The 21,232-nt window shown below is 41.5% G+C and overlaps 3 protein-coding genes and 1 pseudogene across 4 annotated transcripts; all 4 read right to left on the bottom strand.

The window, feature by feature from the left end:
• Positions 1-3,374: 3,374 nt before the first annotated feature.
• On the bottom strand, positions 3,375-8,476 carry arrdc1a (arrestin domain containing 1a; the record flags this gene model as incomplete). Its single annotated transcript, XM_084456821.1, has 8 exons — positions 3,375-3,418; positions 3,736-4,267; positions 4,359-4,535; positions 4,673-4,855; positions 4,943-5,097; positions 5,695-5,745; positions 6,507-6,617; positions 8,359-8,476. The coding sequence occupies 8 exons, from the start codon at positions 8,474-8,476 to the stop codon at positions 3,375-3,377; spliced, it is 1,371 nt and encodes a 456-aa protein (XP_084312947.1).
• A 984-nt stretch (positions 8,477-9,460) lies between these two features.
• LOC311324359 (P2Y purinoceptor 4-like) lies at positions 9,461-10,079 on the bottom strand (annotated as a pseudogene). Its single transcript has one exon. The product of its transcript is annotated as a P2Y purinoceptor 4-like (transcript).
• A 697-nt stretch (positions 10,080-10,776) lies between these two features.
• On the bottom strand, positions 10,777-11,784 carry LOC311324358 (P2Y purinoceptor 4-like; the record flags this gene model as incomplete). Its single annotated transcript, XM_084456820.1, has 1 exon — positions 10,777-11,784. The coding sequence occupies one exon, from the start codon at positions 11,782-11,784 to the stop codon at positions 10,777-10,779; it is 1,008 nt and encodes a 335-aa protein (XP_084312946.1).
• Positions 11,785-16,225: 4,441 nt separating this feature from the next.
• Positions 16,226-20,576, bottom strand: nelfb (negative elongation factor complex member B). Its single transcript, XM_084457594.1, has 13 exons — positions 20,352-20,576; positions 19,927-20,087; positions 19,720-19,819; positions 19,366-19,596; positions 19,092-19,277; positions 18,837-18,949; positions 18,599-18,701; positions 18,352-18,447; positions 18,056-18,198; positions 17,776-17,882; positions 17,496-17,637; positions 17,196-17,304; positions 16,226-16,716 (listed from the first exon to the last, which is right to left on the bottom strand). Exons 1-13 carry the CDS (start codon positions 20,451-20,453, stop codon positions 16,558-16,560), a joined length of 1,752 nt encoding a protein of 583 aa, XP_084313720.1. The 5' UTR covers positions 20,454-20,576; the 3' UTR covers positions 16,226-16,557.
• Positions 20,577-21,232: the final 656 nt, after the last annotated feature.

Below are 21,232 nucleotides of genomic sequence, written 5' to 3'. Positions count from 1 at the left end.
TCATAACTTACAGAATTTCCAGGGCAGAGTTCTTGGAGTACGGAGTCCAGGTGTAAAGTTGTCCGTGCTTGGCTGCAATGGAGCATTAGAAACTAAGGAAAGAGCATTTAAACAGTTTTCCTAAGTGGGCTGTATATTCAAAAAGATTATCTGACCTGATTTGATTAACACATGATGTGGACAAGCCCCAGACAAAAGGGGGAGAGACAAAATTGTCAGCTTCTGTAAAAACAAAAACAAAGTCAACTAGGCCTATTCAATGAACTGCACGTAAATCACTGAAAGATAGGCCACTCTGATGACTAATTGCAAGAAAACACTCATGAATGCACTTGCGTTAAAAATCACATGCTCAATTCCTGAGTAGTGCTGACCTTTATCCCAATCCTCCTCATCAGTGTTGGGGTTGGACCAGGTGCTGACAGGGACCTGCCATTTGCTCTGGATGTCAGCACTGCCCACTGTAAACCATACCAACCATACCGCTCAGACTCACCCAGGCCGGCCATGTGCTCAACATGAACAGGGGACACAGATCTTTCCAACAAGAAGGACCATCCTTACAATCCTCTGTATTCACAGAGCTTCTGTCCACACAGTTGGCCATATGGTATGTCAGCTCGTGCCTGGGCATCAGGTGACGGGCATTGAAAGGACAAGTTTTCAATTCACTGGCCAGTGCAGGGTGGTTCTATGGGAGTAGAAATAGCCAACGGTAACTTGAAACGTGTGTGGAAAACGAGACTGAAGTCAAACTTGACTAAGATGTAGACGAATATTGTACCTTCCTCCACGACTACTAACCTTTCTGCACTTAATGATATGGTAGGGTAAGCGGCAAACACGGATCTGGTGGTTCTTGTCAAATGGACACTGGAAGAGCTTGTCTGGGTTACAAGCATCTTCTCCATCTGTGGACAATGGTGAGAAAATCGACATGTAAACTACATAATCTAAAAGGGTGGCTTTTAAGCAAGCTTTTGGAAACTTTAAAGAATGTTGATATGACAACATGTCTTACTGCGTCTGCAAGCTACCCTACCAATGGAGTAGGCCAAATGTAATGCTGAGGGAGAATCATTGAGGGCAATGTAGCCTACCTGTCTCTTCTTCCCACCGTTGCAATGTTGCAGCAGCTGTGTTCTTTCTAGAGTTGCAACTCAAGCCGACGGTTGACATCTTCTCGGTGGTCTTTTGCCTCTGCGGAATGTCGCTCCTATAGTATAATGAAGGGAAGGTGTGACTCAAACTAAAGTAAAGTCTAATTTAAGGAGATGCATCAAGATAGTAAAATTGCAACGAATGCCGAATATTTGATTATGGTCATGTAGCCTAACAACCCCCTCACAAATCTGGGGCACAATAAGTAGCTAGTTCATAATTACCAATTAATGTTCAAAGTGTAACCACCCAACATAATTTCACCACACCGCGCTTACAGCCAGCTACACGCACATGGGCCAACTTCAATCTTGATGCACGCATGCCAATCATCTAGCTTTGCGTATCACGTGGTTGCCATGGGGATAGAGTTTACGCTCCATGTTCACGACACAGAGCATGCGCAGTGAGCTGACTGGTTCAACATGTGCCAAGTTCTATTAACACATCCATGGCCCATTTAGAAGCAGCAGTTCCTAAGGTGGCCAGTGAGAGGCACACAATACATCCATGGAGGCACACTACTCCACAAAAACTAAAAAAAAATAAAAATAATACTGCTATTAAAGTCGCACTGAAACCATGGAGGTATAATATACTGTAGATAGATTCGACAGAAGGATAGCGTTGATTGACGGGTGGATGTCGTGAGATTATTGGCCTCAAATCTAAGGTACCTGTTGTCGTCATTGCACGTGACCTACCGTTTTCCAGGAAGTAAGAAATTATATACTTTCATATAAGATTACAACAAAAGTTGAATTTTGTAAAATGTTTGGCATACATCGTTGAATAGGTGAACACTATGACCAATTATGTGAACCAAAATGGAACAGAATGCTTTTTTCATTTCAGTGCGACTTTAATCAAATATACATTTCTTGATAAATCTCTTTAAAACGTACTTTTATTCAGTTTCTCTAGTTGCTCTCTTGTGCCATTGATCATACTTCAAATCTGTTCAAATAATACAGGGCATGTAGCTTTGATATAAAATACAGCTGTGAACAGGGACAAGTCTCTTCCTGTTTCCAGCTGAAAATGCATAGTAAACAGTAGAAACATGCTATAAAACACAAATATTTTTATTAGATTGTGCAATATTGATTTCTTGGAAAATAGAAAGTCCTACATAGGATACAAAATAATCAGTACAGACAACATTCTATGAGTAGGCTGTTCACAGGTCAAATCAACAAATAAACATGTGAGCTAGGCACTGTAGTGTATGTAATAACATGTCCTTACTGTAGTAAAATAAGAGGTAACCGCAAAGAAGTACTGGAGGGCTAAACAAAGAGTTTGCTAAAACAGTTGACAAACTGGATCTTTCTACAAATATACAGTAAGGTACATTCTGTGGCTGGTTGTAATCATGATCAGATGAGGCGAGCTGAGATGAGGTGAGCTGATTATCACGATAATGTCATTTTTCTTAATTAAATGGAGTTAATGCTTTTTGTTTCATATACTGCATCTTAAATTCAATGGAAGGACAACATTAGAATTAGAAATACCTCTAAAATACTAATTTACAAAATCAACATCCAGTTATACAACATTGAAAGGCTTCCAGTGGCAAGACCTAGCAGAATCAGATGGAAGAAGAAAAAAAAATCTACAAACTTAAGTAATTTTTTCAGCAAATTAGGAAAACCCTTACTGGGCCAATGTACTCACTGCACACCCAGTTTGATCTTTAACAGCACTATCCAGCAAAAATATCATAAAACATCTCTCTCACACTCACACACACACACACAGTCAAACCACTAAACAGACAACAAACAAGAAGATGATCAAAAGCAGAATCATTACATAGAAGTGGAGCCCCTCTATGCAATGTAAACACAGTGAAAACAGACTATTGTGACTGAGTTATTTGCATCCAATACAACAAAAATTTATAAAACTGACCTACAAAAGTAAAAATGTCTTCCATTTGTTTTGACATCACAGATGTCATCTTAAAATCCTAACTCTAACTGAACTCACTGTAAAATGTGACTGTAGTTATATAAAAATAATAACAAAACAGCCATATTATCTTTCCCTCCTGAAAGTGCTGGAATTGTGCCCAAAGATCAGTAGACATAAAAAGTGAATGAATAATTGACAACATCTGGTGTTGTGAAGAGGGTTGATACTGTAGCAGTATGGTCCTGTGTTGTTGTTCAGTGGCCAGTTGCCAGTCTGTCTCCCCCTGCTGGAGCTCATGTGTTGGTGCTACAGCTCTCATCATAGCTGGGCGGGGCCTCTGTAACAAACAAAAACACTGTCACACAGAGAGATAACAGTCACACCCACATATGCACTCACATGCCAACACACAAAAACACATGCACTTATACAAATTTGGGATGGCATTTTTCATGCCTAATCGCTGAAATGAAAACACGTTATCTATTATTAAAGATTTTCTAGCCAGACAAACAAACTAGCAACACACCACACCTAATAATCAAATACAAACCATTCTCATGAAGCTAATAAATCTTAGTTAACATTCAACTGCCCTTGACCAATGCTTATCCAGAGGCATGACACAACACTAGGAGTGAGAGGCAGACTGACCCTGTGGGAATGCTGAGCTCCCGTAGTCTGGGGGCAGGATGAGTGGGCAGGCAGTGGGCATGGGGGTGGCACTGCCCTCAGAGAAGAAGGGGATGGTGGCCCCCGTGGACACACAGAACAGAGGTCCTGTGGTGGCTGTGGTGTCTCTCCGGGGTTGGTTCTGGGAGAAGGTGAGGCCCGGGGCATAGCTGAAGGCACTGGGGGACACAGCGGCCTGAGGGCCGGAGACGCCCAGCTGGGAGTGGCTCTTGGTGGGGATGGTCTCACTGGCTGCTCCCATGGCCCCCGGGCTCTGATGGTGGGCCTCAGTTGGAGGGGCGCTGGGGGAGACACTGTAGGAGGCCCTGTTCCTAGGGGCTGGGCGGGGGGCTGGCTTAGGAGCAGTTTCAGGGCCCAGGGTTGAGGCACGGGAAGAGGCTGAGGTTGACGTAGAAGGAACTGGCCTGGAGGGGGTCCGTGAGTTCCTGTCCAGTGAGATGTTTCCAATGTGGATCGGCAAAGTCAAGGAAACCTCTGCAGACTTCACGGTGATCTACAAGGTACAAGGGAGTACTTTTAATAAAAGGATATTTTCAATTTCTACAGATTCTTACAGCTCACTCAGAAAAGACAAATGTTCTTACCTGAATGTAATACTCCATGCTGATGAGACCACAGCCCGAGAGGGACGACTGGGGAACAGAAGGTACGATGATCTTCTCCTTCCACTCAGCCTGCTTCTCTGCCTTCACCCCAGCTCCCTCCACCTCCGCTATGGTCCTCACGTCATGGGTGGGCTTCCTGGTCTGATAGGTCACTCTCTGTGGGAGAGAAGCACACATACACAGAAAAACAGACGCATGAATGACGGAGAAAAGAAGAAGAACCTCATCACGGACGACCAAAATCTATTGATCTTCTTCAAATCTAGTCTTGCTTCCTGGTCAGGACCGTGTACCTGCATGAGTCTAGCCACCACAGGGCTAGTGGTCTTTCCAGACTGGTTGTGGATGTTCGTGGTCAGCTGGATAATCTGGCCAGGAGTATAACCCTGCATGTCACTCTCGGCCTTCAGTGCCACAGTGCCCGTCTTCACCAGCAGATAGTTGAACTTCTTAGTTATAGCCGAGGAACTAGGACCCTGGAGAGACAAAGAGTAGAGTCAATTGTTCTGTCTAAGAATCTTTAGGGTTAGGGTTATTAAAGCATCTGTCTCTGAAGCTCGTACCTGTATGTCAGGCACATCATTTAGATTGAAGAGGCTTAGCAGGTAGAAGGGTTTCTCGGTCTTGTAGTCCTTTGAGAAGCGAGGAGTGTCGATAAAAGCCCTCAATCTGTACATAATCTTTCCATAGTTTCCTTCAAATGATGTGGGAGCAGAGGCTATATGAAGAGATGAGAGATAAGGCAGAGTTGAGACGTTGTGACTTTTCCACTAATGCAGTATTGGACAGTCTGCTGAGTATACAGTATTGGACAGTCTGCTGAGCATACAGTATTGGACAGTCTGCTGAGCATACAGTAATGGACTGTCTGCTGAGCATACAGGCAATGCAGACATGTCACGTCCCCAGACTTGTCCGTGGAGAGACTAGTAGATAAGCTGCGCAGGTGTCATGTGACCTGATTTAGCATCACCATGGTTGAGGACCGGTTCGGTTGGTTTGCATTTCTGCCATGTCAGTTGTCACAAGTTGTGAGAGAGAGTGTTATGAAAATGAATCCCTTTCCTACCGGAGTGTGAGGCATAGAACTCATTGAAGAGTAGGCTACAGGGTGAGGGAGTGTAATTATGGGGACGGCAGCTCTACACATACTGAAGAGATTGGTGGAAAAACTGACAAACTACTAACAGCTACAGTACATCAAAACTATGGTAAACACAGGCAACGGCACGTCTGCGTAGAAAATTGAAAATCACACGTACAGTAGGGTAGGAAAGAATGCAGAGTGACAGGTGTGGTTACTCAGCAGTCTTACCTGGTATGAGAAACTTGAAAGGGAAGGTGTGCTCTCCCTGTTTGAGGGTTCCTGGGACATGCAGAAACCAATAAGCATCTGTTACAGTAGCTGGTTAGACATCCTGTGAGTTAACAACAGCCATGCTGTTTCCTCTCTAGGAGTCAAATCTATCAGCAGAGCAGAAGAGTTACAGTACTGTTAACTTTTCAGTATAACAGTTGTTTTTGTTATGTCTAATCTTCATTTACTGTATCTGTGTGACAATTCCAGCTGAAATCTGTATACAGTATTTCATTTTCAATTACATAGTTTTGCTTAAAGGTGCCGTAGATACAATTATATGTAGATGATTCATTAAAAATATATTTTTAAAAACCTAACAAGGCTTATGAGCCAATGGTATTATGACTCCGGATCACTCCCAACACAGAGATACCACGTGGTACCAACATTGTAGCCTACTAATTGTCTCACAAGTTGTTTTTTTATTTTTTATTTTTTAATTAATGAATTGTCTACATAAAAATGTTACCTATAGCACCTTTAACCAAACCTCAGACATCTCAGACCGAGATAAACACAACATTCATTTCAGACTCATAAACATTTTTGAAATGCTAAATTCATAATCTTTTTTTTTTTTTTTTATGTTTTGGGGTGGGGGGGTGTGTACTTTTATTCCGCATCTTTCTAAAAGCTCTGCGTATACACAGTATATCACCTTTAAATCATACAACAGTTCAACCGTGGATGGAGGACAGCTGTTGTACGTTGGCAGAGGCTCTAGAGTTACAGTACAGTAGCTACTGTAATAGCAGACTAGACAGTACCTTTATCTGACACTGAGACTGTGCTGTTGAAGTATTGCTCCTCCACCGACCAGGCCGTGTCGTTAACCTTGCTGGTCACACCACAGAAGCCATTGCAATTCACCTTGATTGCTGAGAGGTAATACACAACAATACAGATATCATTAGGACTTGGCTTAGACCTTTAGGAGGCATACTTGGAGATTTCTTGGGGTTATTGTCTTGCATACAAAGGAACTAATAACCACTTGTTAGGGTGGTAAGGGAAACCACAGCTTACGGTCCCATAATACAAACCAGTCAGAGTAACAATAACATTGTTTTTTTTTTGTAATACGTCAATTTTGGCTTGCTCAAATTCATATGAGGGATCAACAATGTTGCTATTGATACCATGTATGTATCTCTCAACAGCACGACTCTTTAGCCTCAGCCCAGCCATTTCCTGACCAGGAATATATTAAAAAAACAGAACCTCAACACGGATATTAAACAGAAACTCTGTGAATACAAAAGCTTTTCAGTCATGGAGGGTTTGAGTTAGCATTGTCTCATCCTTTTGGAAAAGGGCCGAATAAAAACATCCTCCCCTTTGGGGAAATAAACCTGAAAACAAATGAGTTTAGCCTAGCTTGTCCCAAGAGTCATCCTACTGTATGTAAACACAACAATCCTTGCTTGACCTTGTGTGGGTTCAATGGTGGACAAGGTTACCTCAGTTGTCATAAATTAGCTCTGGTCCAGGGGAGGGATCTCTCCCTTACATCCTGCCAGGGACCATACGTTTCTCCTTGAGCTTTTTTTCACTCAGTTTGCTCTTCAGTACTATTTACAGATACTTTATTTTCGGTCACCTAAGTGAAGAGGGGTTTTGAACGATGAAGGCCTTTTCTCCAAGGTGGCTTGACTTTCCACCCCCACCTTTTCTATAAAAAGCACTTTTTTGCACTTAAATAGCACATAACCATTAGCATGCCTTCGCCATCCTGGTCACATGATCTTTCTCTATAGAGAAACAGAATGTGCAATCACATGATCAGAATGGTGAAACAAGGTTAGTGGATGTGTTCTATTTCAGTGCAAATAAAGCTGTTTATATAAAAGGTGGGGGTGGAAAGTTGCCACCTCAGAGAAGGCTTTCATCATTCGAAAACCGTCTTCACTTCCGAATGAAAATACATTTGGCTAAAAAAGCTTTTGGAGAAATGTATGGTCCCTGACAGGCTGCCTCACTAATGCCCTGAACCAGAGAAAATAGAAAATGTGTGTTTGCTCAAATATGTAGCTTGAATAAAACTAGTTTTAATAGTATTAACACAGACTGATATATAACAGTAAGAAAGGCTAGAGACAAATCAACATATTAAAAAGAGAACAACATAATTTAGTTCAAACGAGGGATTGGCAACGAATGCAATTTTAATAGATGAATGTGAGTAGGCCTAGGCTTTTTTTGAAGACTGAAAGAGGTCTTTTGTTCCACCAACAGCTAGTAAGGGTGACCACCTGTTGGTCCTCCTATATTTGATACAACTGGGTCAGGAGCTTCCTTTCAGCCCTTTGACAGATGTCGGTCCGGTCCCTATCCCATCCGGTCCCTATCCCATGAGTTTCCAAACGTGTCTAGACTTGTCCTACTAAAAATACTGTCACTAGGCTTACTTGACATGTTGTCCAATGTAAATGTGGAAGATAATACTGCCACCGTATTATCTCAAACACACGAATACAAAGCTAAACATGTTTAAGAACAGAAAAAATCGCTTAGAGTCAAGCGTTACAGGCGTGAGGAACCACCTACTTCCTCGTTTGTCAATTTTTGCACGACAGGTGCGAAAGTTCAGAAAGTAGGCAAATGTTTTAAGAACCTTACCTTTACATTGCAGTGGTTGGGCTGTAGTGATTTTCAGTTCTCCTGAGAGTGATTCTCCGGGGCTGTAAACTACTTTATTGTTGGTAAAAACTATATCAAATTCCTGAAGCTTTCCCATGTTTTCTCCCACCACGACTGGGTGGCACGGTCTGACTATTGTTCACCTGTGTGCTCTGTTCTTTTCCATCCAGCCCTTCCAAATGACGTCAATGGTAAAATTATGCAAAGGCACTCCTACTTTAACACTTCTCATTAAAACGTTTGGAAAAAGAGATGTTGATTTCGTAGACATAAGCATCATCATCATCTACCAAAGTGAATATTAAATGTGTTTTAAATGAGAAAAATAGAGACCACAAATCACTTGTTTGATTAACACCAATTTCCTTTATTGATATAGGTCAATATTTCAAATAGGCTATGTTTACATTATTTTATGTAATTATCTGTCAGAAGAACCATCATACGCCATCAATAGGCAAACCTTGGTGATGGGATAACAAGTACACATTTTAAATGTATAACCCATTTTATATAAATGTATAACCCCGTTTCCATGCGTAGAAGTGTACGACACATCGGGGATCGGGGCCGGAGGAGGAAGAGGAAAGAGGAGGCAAATGACAATGGGGTCTCTGCCCGGACCCTAATTATTGAAAACTTCTTAAAAAAAAAAAAAAAAAAAAATTACAATCTTTACAATAATGTGTGTGAAATACGTTTTGGTAGTGGTTGCAAAGTGATAGAACGTATGGGTGATTTGTTATAATTCTTTAAAGTTTTAAACTTTAAATTGTTGCTGTAGTGCCACCATCAAGACTATTGGCCAACAATGCCATAGCCGGTTGACCTTTGGTATAGGACTGGACCTATGTGCAAAGATTGGTGATTTTTCATGCATGGGAAGTCAGACTTCCCAGGAAGAAAATTCAGATTCAGAATATAGGGAAATAAAAGAGGGATCAGCAGCTGAGCTGCCTGCCCCTAACTATACAGCTACCAATCATCCTCAGAGATTTGACTTGAACTGCAAGACCTTTGGCTGTGTTGATATTGATGTGTGATACTACATTTGCCAGGTGGCTATAGCAAGCTACATACACTAAAAAGGCAGAAGGAATCCAAATATGAACAAGATGAAGTTTAAGTCAAAGTAAACATTAGTGAGATTCTTCTGATAGATGGTCAAACATTGAGCATGACTTCCCTCCTTATTACTGTAGGTGGAGGATGACAGCATAGACAAGAGCTTTTACTAGAAGCACCAACCAAACTCCACCACACAGCTTCTGAACAAATTCCTTTCATTTCATAGAGGAGTTTCTGTTGAAGTGGACAGCCGCTACATATTGATGAATACTGATGAGTGTGAGGAATACGATACTGCCGTAGAAGTGGGTACTAAGGAAGGCAATTTTGAGTTGGCACAGGAACCTTGCAAAGGGCCAGTGACTGCCCAAAGCAAAGTATGCTGCCATTAATGATGTAATAGGGGTGAAAATGGCATCAATCAGAGCCAGGTGGAACTGCAGAACGGTACCAGAACTCCATTTTGGCAAGCGGCAACAGAAGACCCACAGACTGAAGCTGTTGAGGAAGAAGCCGAGCAGGAAGACCAGACAGAGGAGCACGGTGATGGAGATGTGCTGGGGTTCCACCTCACAGGACTCTGACACACTGGTGTTGGCTGGGCTGCTGTTCAGGGCCAGTGAGCTGTTCATCCTCTAATAGAGTCGACAGCAGGCCGGCCCACACATGATATAAACACAGTAGTTCCTGACATCTTTGAGGGGGAAATTATATTGAGGCAGAAAATCATGGATCTTCTACTCTCCAATACAGTTTATCTGCCCCTTTCATACGCAGTCTGTAATAAGAAGCTTCATTATAACTTACCAAGACTTATGAAGACAGTGAAGAAGCTTCATTATAACTTACCAAGACTTATAAAGACAGTGATCTCAGTCATACAGCGTGTGTAAAGTATAAAAGGAGGGCATTGTTCATGTGCAGCAGCATTCTGTAAATGCATTAATCACACTTCTGCAGGGTCGCGTTGCTATGAGTATGTTGTAGAGGAAGAGAGCTTTTTCAGTTTCAAACCACGGTAAACAAGGAAGGGTGATATAATGACTATGGGACTTAAACAATGACTTGTATCAACACTTTATTATGCTTTAATTATGCTTTAATGTAAACATGAACATGGCCAATATGAAGCATAGGCAAAATCATACAGAGCAAATATGAAGAATGAGAATAATGTGCAATACTAATGCAAGTGTGTTTAGACTGGATATGACCACATTGCATAGCTTGAACACATTGCATAGATGAATTGAGGGAGCATATTGCATGGATGAACTGAGGGAGCACATTGCATAGATGAACTGAGGGAGTATTATCAGTGATATACTGTTAGGTCAAACCTATTGTAGCAGGGTCTGCTTTGAATCTGACCTCAAATCTTCTAAAAGACTTATGGATAGCTTTGACAAAGTTTTGTGAGCCAAAACAATAAAGCAATGGATCTAAACAGCAGTTTGCACCAGCCATAATCCAGGAAATATAGTATGCTGTCTCCACCTGCAGGAGAAGCCTGCATTGATCAGGGAAATACTTTTTTACCACAACAGCCACTGTCCGGATCACATTCAGAGGAGCAAAACATATCCCAAAAATCACTAGGCACACAACCATCATTTTTTGTGACTTGGACTTTATAGTTGCACTAGAAGTGTTCATATTGATGCGAGACACTGTTCTTGCCAGCTGTACATAGCAGGCCAAGGTTACAGAGAAGGGTAGAAGAAACCCTGAGATAAGCAGAATGAAGGTGACGATGAAGTAGACCTGAATGTAATGTCCCTGATGAATGCTGAGACACTGTATGCGGTTCCCCACTTGACTTGTGTTAAATAGGATGAAGCACACAATCCCTTTAGCGAGCAGAAATAGCCAAACTCCAGCACACAGCTTCTGAACAAATCCCTTTTGTTTTGTACGGGAGCTTTTGCTAAAGTGAACGATTGTCATGTATCGATGAATACTGATGAGTGTGAGGAAAAAGATACTGCCATAGAAGTGTACGGTTAGCAGGGTAGCCATGAGCTGGCACAGAGTACTTCCAAAGGGCCAGTGACTGCCCAAAGCAAAGTATGCTGCCATGAATGGTGTAACAGGGGTGAAAATGGCATCAATCAGAGCCAGGTGGAACTGCAGAACGGTACCAGAACTCCACTTTGGCAAGCGGCAACAGAAGATCCACAGACAGAAGCTGTTGAGGAAGAAGCCGAGCAGGAAGACCAGACAGAGGAGCACGGTGATGGAGATGTGCTGGGGTTCCACCTCACAGGACTCTGACACACTAGTGTTGGCTGGGCTGCTGTTCAGGGCCAGCATGGAGGGACTCACTGAGCTGTTCATCTTGAGTTGATATGGTCACCTAAGGAGAAAATGTCTGGATTACCATATAACCTTTTATAGTCAATATGGTTGGGTCAATTGATTTAAAATGTAGGACGATTCTCTGGTCTTGATATATTTGATAATATATGATTTTGTTTTTGTTTTTTTACATGTGGATATTGTGATAGTAAGTATAGGGAATTTTAAAGAATGTAACAGTTCTGTGAGAAATTAATCACACATAAGACATCATAACAGCTATATAGCTACAGTATACTATCAAATAAAAGCATGAATTATACTTACAATTGAACTTCAATTTCCCAGCACATTATTCTTTCAGCACATCTGGCTTAAGGTTAGCAATTTTGAAAGCACTGAAATGAGATACACAGCCTACTGAACAATATAAAGATTTTTAAGCATAGAATCTTGTTGTTTATGTATTTTGATTATGTTGGGATGTATGAATAATTATCAAAGGTCTACTTACTCAAGCGTGCAATGTAGTGAGTGAGACCAGATCTGAATGATCAAAAGATACTTCCCTTTGCTATACTTGGAGAAATTGACTGTTCATTGTGGTCACACAACATGCAAAGCGCACGCAGTTCTATACCTGAATCATTATGAGTTGAGAGATAAATTTGGTTTCATATTGGACATTCAACAGACATTGGCCGCGTTTCCCGAAACCCTTCTTAACGCTAAGAAGCTCTTTGAGTCTTCTTACGGCTCCCGAAAGAAGCAAACGCGTTTCCCAAAACCCTTCTTAGCCAAAGACGTTCTTTCGTAAGAAGGACTTGTAAGAAGGCTCTGGGGCGTTCTTAACACTCAGCTTAGCGAGTGTCAAATATTGGCAAAGTTATTGATCCAAACAGTAATACATATTTTCTTATTGATTTCTTGAATTTTAATAAAATCCTAATCAATTACTCATGAAAACCAAAGGTTGTCATAGATAGATATATATTGCTAGAATAATGTACAAGTGGTTTGAGGTGTTTCTGTTAGATATTGGCAAATGTATTGATTTATTTCCTGATCATGATTGTACATGTTAATGTCTGTTGAATGTCTGTTGAATCTCAAATATGAAACCAACATTACCTCAGTCCATTCATGATTGTTATCCTAAGCTCCTCCTTTGTTACATGACAATGTTGCATTTTAACAGCAATCATTCAAAATGTCCCACAGGACAAATGTCCTTTTGATGGAAAATCTCACACAGCCCTTGCAGTAAACTTACCATCAACAGACCTATAGATTGAAAATAGGGCAGTGAATCACTTACCACTAACCTTATCAGTAATAGCCTATTATTTCATAAAGTAACTTATTTTGAAACAATAGTTTCAGAACAATATGTTTCATCTCTATGCAACATTGTTATGCATGCATTCTAAATTCTAAATTGATTCTAATTGTGTCAAATTACCATAGGGACATTTATGAATGTACAGGTCTATATTTCCAATTGCACCAATCTGCATGCATTTATCCACAAAGAGGAATTATGCATTTGATTATCATTTGATAATTCTAAACAGGTAAGACATTACCAGGAAAGCAATTAATAATACATGTAACGTTACTTGATTAATGTGGAGGACAATCTTGGTTAGATTCAAAAGTAGAACATATGGCATCCTATCTCACCACCCCAGTTCTTCAGACAGGTTAAAATGTCCAGATTGTGGAAATTAAGCACTCTACCAACACCAACAAAAAGCTCTGGCAAGCCTCTGGAGTATGTGGCCTGCATCGGGAGAACATTCTTCCAGCCAGACTCAGATATTGTTAATAACTCAGTGAGACCAACACAGACGGGAGTGAGAAGGAAACAGGTGAGTGTCATACTGTACATTAACTCATTGATGTTGTGACATACCTTTGTAGGCTTTTTATTAACTTTTTTTTATTTTTTATCAAACTTATTTTATTTATCCTAATGTATGTTTTACTGTCTTTTGCAGTATTTTATTGTCTTTGTGTATGGCTTCCGCAAAACCAGTTGCCTTTCGGGAACAAATTAAGATGAAGTTGAAGTGGAACTGGGATCTGAAACCCATAATATACTTTCAGGATCCATTATGATCTAAAAGCCTCTTTTTTCATGCAGATAAGATGCACTATCAGAAGAAAATCAGCATGTGTAAAACCATCTTCAAAACATGAGAATATAACAATGCTCTCCATTGACCCACGGTATTGATACAATATATTCAGTATTCATATATTACTCAGTAATATGGTAAATAATTATTATTATCAAAGTCAGCAGGACTTTTCCAGATGAGTTCAAATCTGTCAAATTCACAGGACGGGTACAGTCAATGTTGAGAAGTGGTCCAAGCATGAGATGTCAGAATGGGACATCAACAGGATCAGGAGTTCCAGACAGTCAAAACCCTCCAGAAGACTAAGCTCAGTATCACAGGTGAAATAACCCCCTGCTCGCTCTCTCACATGACACACCAGTTAGTAGGGGCGTGAGGAGAAATGTTTACTGTACATCTTTACTATCCCTTCCTGTAGAGTGCCAGTGTCTCTCGAGCCACCTCCGCAAAGACACAGCTGTCCCAGGAATCAAAGGCTGGCACACAGCAGGACAGCCCGAGTCACCTGAGAGCTGACTCCAGCATGGAGAACATGGAGTTGAAGCACAGGAGACCCACTATCCATTTGAGGAACAGGAGAAATGGGTATATTATACACAAATTCTCGGATGTTTAGCCCAATTTTTTGTCTGTCTACCATGAACCTGAAACATAGAAACCATAATTTCACTGATCTTTCCAGTATTGAGCTAGCTGCCGTTTTTCTGCAGGTCCTCACTGGGCTACAACGGAACTCAATGGGGCATACGTAAATGCGTTGGAAAAATTATGATTAAGTGTTTTTCCGAGATGGGAAGCACAAGGTGTAATCTTACCAGTCTCAGTATGCTCTCCTGTGAAATGTATCGCAATCTGAATGTTTTCACATGTTTGGCATGGCTTGGACATAAACATTCCCGTGGTGCTTGTTTACTGTTTCCACAGAGGACTATGTTCAAGCCATGCTTAACCCCTAAAAATACTCGGATTGTGATACATTTTACAGAATACTGATCAGTGAAATGATGGTCTCTACTGTATGTTTCAGGTTTATGGTATGGTAGACTGACCACAAATAGGGCTTAATGTCAAAAATAGCACACTACCCCTTTAATAATAATACATTAATTATTTAATTTCACTAGTAAACCTCCCATTAGTAATTTCATTAGTAAACCTCCCATTAGAAATAAGAGCCATGCTATTAAAGTTGCTTAATAATCAAAATATTGACAGGAATCATTCATCCTGTTCTTCTGTTCCAGTTTGAAGCCTTTGAAACCTGTTTTCTCTCAGTGGCCAAGTATAATTCAGTGTGCTGGCATAACTCCAGGTAAAGTTAACATCACTGCCCACTCGTGTTTTATCTTAACCATTCCTGAACATGTCATTTTAAGCATACTGTAGCCCATCATCACCTAACCTTGTGTGCATTTGCATGTGTGACAAAACATATGGTTTCTCTAACTACATCAGACCCCAGAAAAGTGCAGGCCAAACACGAGCATGGTCCCAGCACAGCTCCTGTGTTCAGGCGCTTCTATGAGGTGATGCTGGAGGAGCCCCAGAGGAGACGTCAGGAGAGGCAGAGGTAAACTCTGACACACCCTCCCCTTCATTAGTCTTCTTCCCAAAATTGAGACATATCCATTGCTTTTCTCCAACCCAGGTCAGCCCCCCTCTCTGGAATGTCCATGAATGAACGAGGTTACAGGGACTTGCGCCAGGACATCGCAACATCAGGCTATTGCCTGGAAGTGCCCTGTTGTTCCCCTGATGCTCTCCAGCTTCAACTAGAGGGTCTGTGTCTGTATGGGGACTGGGGCCGGGCTGGAGAAGAGAAGAGGTGCATCTCATTACCTAGCAGGCGCCCAGTGAGGGAGACCTGCGACAAGAGCTTGGTGTCAAATGACTCCGTTGATGGTTATGGGTATGTGAGTGGCAGAAGTCTGAAGGATTCTGCTACAGAGGGCAATTTTAAGGACACAAATTCTTTCTTCGTCACTAAATGGGACCCAGGCCAGCTTAAAGTGACCTTCACACACAAAGATACAAATGGACAGTCAAGGAGTTTCATCCAAAAGCCTTCTACTTGATCGGTTAAGAAGCCTCTCTCTAACAGACAGATTTAATCTTTCTGTGATGTCTACTATAGTAAGTAAAGTATCTTGAAATAAAAGGTTTACCAGACTAAAATATTAGTGTCACTGCAAGAAAATTTTCATTTCATTTTAGTCTGATATACTTTATAAGAAAAATAATAAGAAAAAGCATTCATTCGTATGTCTAAATAATTTATTTACAGGTTGTTTCACCACTAATACAATTCAAATACTAGTACACATACATACACTGACATTCAGACTACCTACTGTACATAAGAAAATATATTTGGACAATAATCAAGCAAGACTACATACGTATAAAAGTCATAATTGCCACTGAAAAGCACTTGGCCAGTGGATTAGCATTTCAAAGCCGAAAGACTGCCTCAAAATAAACCTCTTCAAAAATACATGGGAAAAAAAACAGCTTCTTTTTTTTTTTTTTTTTTACCAGAGAATCCAAAAACGGAAATGATCTCCTTTGTTCTCTCTGAGGCTGCATGTGCTGACATCAGTATTCATGTCAGCATCACTTTTCAGACCACAGGTCTTCTGTCTCTTGCTGCCCCACCTGTATGGCCCTCTCAGAGCGGTGTGGTCGGGGTGGGGGCTGTGGTGGGGACTGTAACAGGATGGAGGCCCAGATCAAGAGAGGGAGCTTCGTCTGGCTGGGGAGGACTCTTCTTTTGGGCCTCGAGCTTCTCTGTCAGCTGGGTGTACAACTCCTTCACTGGGTCGCTACTCTGTGGACACCACAATCACACAGGAAGACAGAATAAGATAAATAAGAATACATATAGCCTACAGTATAAAGAATATTACAGATCCACTTTAAGATCCAACCACTCATGATAATGACTGCATGCGATTAACATTAAAGTGACTAAAGGTGCCATCATGGGTATCTTCGGTAAAGCAACAACAACAAAAAAAAAAGTACTGAAACACCTAATTCATGCACCAGGGTGTCTTTTTTTCAAATCGCCTACAACATGTAGTATTGCAAAATACTTTGGAATAATTTTCTGTATGCATGTCCGTTTGGTATATCATATTGAGTTTGCGTTGAGCATGGCTGACAATGCACACTCAAAATGTCGGATAATTCAAAGACTAATGAAGCTAAATGCTACACCATATTTTTCAGTTGCCCTACAACATGAATTATTGGCATATACTCAATCATAGACTACATAAACACAACAGTGTTTAGGAAGCCCACCTGTTTTGGAGGTTCCAGGGTCTTCAATAAGGTCTCCATGCAAGATGGCAGCATTTTGTGGTGGAGGTGCAGCAACAGACGCAGGGAGTGTCTGTGGACATTCTCTTTGCTGGAACACACACAATAGCACAGACAGACACATGAGGGTGAGTTATAGCACATGCAAAGGGTTAATTATCTATTCACAGGTACAGAACCAGTGTAGTGGTCTTAACCATGACATATTTTACAGGGATTAGCATGCACAGTGCAGTGATATTTCCATGGTTTTAGATTAGTACTATTTTCTGTGTCTTAGACCTGGAGTAGGAGGTGAGGAGGAAGCCGTCAAAGACAGCAGAGCAGAACTCTTCTGTCCCAAACTCATCAGAAAGCAAGGTGAGGTGTCCTGTCAGGAGGTGCAGGAAGATGTCCCCAAAGGCCATGTCGTTGTGGGTCTCCACTGCAGGTCAAGGACAAAAACAGTAGGGATAGAGATTCAAACATCTACAGTAAATCAGTGTTGTCCAATTCATTCATTCATTCAGTCAGTGTCCTTTAAATATGCATCTGTTCAAACCAAAACAAAGGAAGTAGTCACCCAATGATGGCAACAATCTTTGCAAGGCATTCCTGTTCCTCTGCTTGGCAATGTGGAGAACATAGTACAGACCCATCTCACAGGCCACTCTGTTCTCCTGGATGTACCTGGGGTTGAGAAAGACTCACATTAGAATGGGACAATTAAACTGTTTCTTACAATATTGATTATAATTTAACACGAGACGTGTCTACCACAGCAGCATGTGTTCCACTTGCAAAGAAAGCCATCGTAGTCTGAATTATTCAAAAATCCCTCCATCTGTGCTCTCAATAGTTACTTGTTAAAGGCGTCAGGCAGTGTGGTTGAGTAGGTGAGAGAGGTCTTCTCCTCACTAGGCAGCTTCTGTTCTACAGTAAAGGTGTAGTCGTCCACTACTACCGACATCATAGCTGGCAGGAAGCGTGTCACAACCTCCAGATCCTAGAAACGGAGGAGAACATCGGAGGAGAACATCAAATGACGAGTCTGTTTGAAACAGCTCAAGCTAATTAGAAGATGACGTTCCTCTTGGTTTGATCGAATCAACCACTGGGAACTAATACGAATACATTCAAGCAGGAGGACAATGATTACCAATCGTGGCTCTTTGAAGACCTGGCTGTCGATCATATCCCAAGCACCTTGACCCAGAGACAGCATTCTCAGCAGCAGCATCAGATCTGGGCTGTCCTGTCATTCACACAGACACATTTATTTAAAGTGTAAACCATCACTTAATAGGAAATGTGGACCAATGCCTTATTGGTAATGGATACATCTCTCCACTACCAGGACCAGGAAAAACGGTAACCTCAATGTTGAGACCTGAAAATCTCCTTACTCTTGGAAGAGCGTCCTGGCTTAGCAGTTCTTGCAGGTTTCTGACTGTACTCAACACCAAGGTGTTACACGCAAATGGGTCACAGAGGATCATGGAGAGGTCCCTGGAAAATGCACACACATCTCAAAGGTTTACTCACACCTGTGGGGAACTCCAAAATATCAGTTAGTCATGCTAGTTCTGATACCATTTACGAGTTAGATGCAATGTTTAATCCTAATGTGCTCTCCTCCCGCACCCAAGAACTTGCTCCTGTCCTTTCTTTACTCCATCCAGAAAACCTTGCAACTCTCGCGCTCGCTTGGCATCCACAAACTTCTCACGGATACAGGCATCCAAGCACCAGGTGAACTGCCAAAACACAAGAAGATAATAAGCAAAATGGTTATATTTCATATACAAGGTTTAGGTTCGACCTTATCTACATAAGAACGCAACTAAGATGGTCATTTTCACTTCTTCTTAAAAAAAAAAGGGTAATAGTTGTGTGTACCTTGTGGCAGGGATCTACTGAGCAGATCTCGCTAATGTCCAGGTCATGGAGGGACATGAGCAGCTCAGCACGCAGCGTACAATAGTGGACGTTACGGGTCCGCAGGAAAAGTGTTCTCAGAAACTGCAGGACCATGTCATACAGCTTCACGTTCTTGCCAATCATCTGGGTCAGCTTTAAGACCACCTTCACCACAGACAGAGACAAAGTTAGCGTCAACAATCTCAAACAGAAACACACTTGTTTTGTTTTCGTCCTAGCATTGATGGATCACCTCTCCCTGGCGTCTTGCTTTGGGTGAAGGACTGAAGAAGTTGTGCAGAATGGAGAGGTCGTTGCTGAAAAGTGCTGCTTCCTTCTCTACTATGTACTGTTTCAGCAGGGGTGAGACCTCGTCGCCGAAGAGAGCCTGGTTGTCCTGCCAGATCTGCCTCTTTACCTCCACCGCACAGACCTTGTACAGTTCCTTGTCAGCCATCACCATTTTCAATTTCTTCTCTGGTACCTGTGGATAGTATGATGAACACCGAATGGCTGAGATCAAGTACATCACAGAGTTCATAACCATAAATTCCCTGCCCAGCCTAAATAGATGTCAGAAGATTCATGGCTTTCAACTCAACTTTACCTTTGGTAGATGCTTGAGCACCTGCATGACCACTGGTTGAATGGAGGGCATCTTCACTAGAGGAAAGCTTTTCTCTAGCAACTCTTCTAGTTTACCATAACTATAAACAGATCAGAAACATACACAAAACCATTATCAAACCATAGGCCTACCGTATATCAATATGTCGTAATTGTGTAAGAGAACGTTTAAAGACGATGATCTCACCGATCCTCTTCCTTGCCCTCTGCGATAGTGGCGACACGCTCCATCAACTTATCCCGAAGCTCGTCGAACACTGACTGATGAAACTCCAGCCGAGGGGTGCCGTGGAGGTCCAGGAAGGGTAATGCAGACTGAAGAGTCGGCAATAAAATACCATTTTCTGTCTAAATGGAGAGCAGATCAAACACCAACGTTAAACTTCCTGTGCGTGTGTGTGGACTAACTACCGTTACACTTAAAAGCTTCCTGTGCGTGTGGTCCAGGTGTGGGCTAGCTAACCTTAGCTAGCACTAGCTTGAATAATCAATTAGCTAGTTACACTATGTACATTGCTAGTCATTTTAGCAGTGCACAGCTATCCGTAGGTTAGCCAAGATAACCACACTATTCACATAGTTAGCCAATTAGCTAGTGCCAGGTATAGCTACCTGAAACTGATCAATGGCTTTCAGAGGTTCGGTGCAGTTGGTCAGAGTTTCTTTGAGATCCTCGCCATTGGATATCCCAAGCTCAGGCAATCCCGCAAACATATTTTTTGTTATGTTGTTTTGCAAGGTTGCAAAATTATGGCAACATGCATATAAATAACTAACTACGCAAACAGAATAAGAATAACGGTAACAACGATACTTCGCTTCGCGATTCTTTCTTCGGTCCTGTCAACGCACACTTCCTGTGTGAGGGAGTGTGCTGCAATGTCAACAGTCCGACGGACAAGAAAGCGAGACAGGGCTCTTAGTTCCACACAGTCACTGTGTATGTATCATATCACAATAGAATAGAAGCCGAGGTGAAACGGCTGTGTTATTCATTATCTATCTTTATCAGTTGAAGAATAAATGTAGTATTGATCCGATTATAAAACAAATAGTTTAATGTGAAAATGAACAACGAAAACCTGATATCACCTCAAATACAGTGCACGGTGTGAAATTGTGTAATTTGAAAGAATGTCATTGAAGGATTTCCAAACTAAAGGCGATTTAAAAAGCTACCTATTTAAATGGCTCAATACACAGTCCTGCAATGTTATCCATGTTGCTACAACTACAGATTTGAGCTGGAGGGCACACCATGTGGTTTTCACTCAAATCTTTTAATTGTGCTTCCATTTTTATTTTATCCAAGGCAAATTAGGTACTGGATCTACAATTATACAATGACATAAACCATCATAGGGCAGTTACAAGGCATGATAGCAAAAATGAAGAAACACAAAAATACAGCCTCTCGCTCATGTATTTCCTTTATAAATACACTTGAAAATTATGTTAATTCCCTGCAGTAATTGCTGTACTCAGTTGAACAT

Source organism: Borostomias antarcticus (assembly GCF_949987555.1).
Source record: "Borostomias antarcticus genome assembly, chromosome: 23".
Lineage (NCBI taxonomy): Eukaryota > Metazoa > Chordata > Actinopteri > Stomiiformes > Stomiidae > Borostomias > Borostomias antarcticus.
This window is presented reverse-complemented; position numbering and strand designations above follow the sequence as displayed.

Excerpts from the sequence above, each read along its gene's own strand:
- nelfb (XM_084457594.1), bottom strand. The coding sequence starts at position 20,453 with ATGTTTGCGGGATTGCCTGAGCTTGGGATATCCAATGGCGAGGATCTC. Across the intron at positions 18,199-18,351 it reads TCTTCAAAGAGCCACGATTG|GATCTGGAGGTTGTGACACG; the intron begins GTAATCATTGTC and ends CTCCGTTTCTAG. Across the intron at positions 17,305-17,495 it reads CTCCTCACCTCCTACTCCAG|CAAAGAGAATGTCCACAGAC; the intron begins GTCTAAGACACA and ends TGTGTGTTCCAG.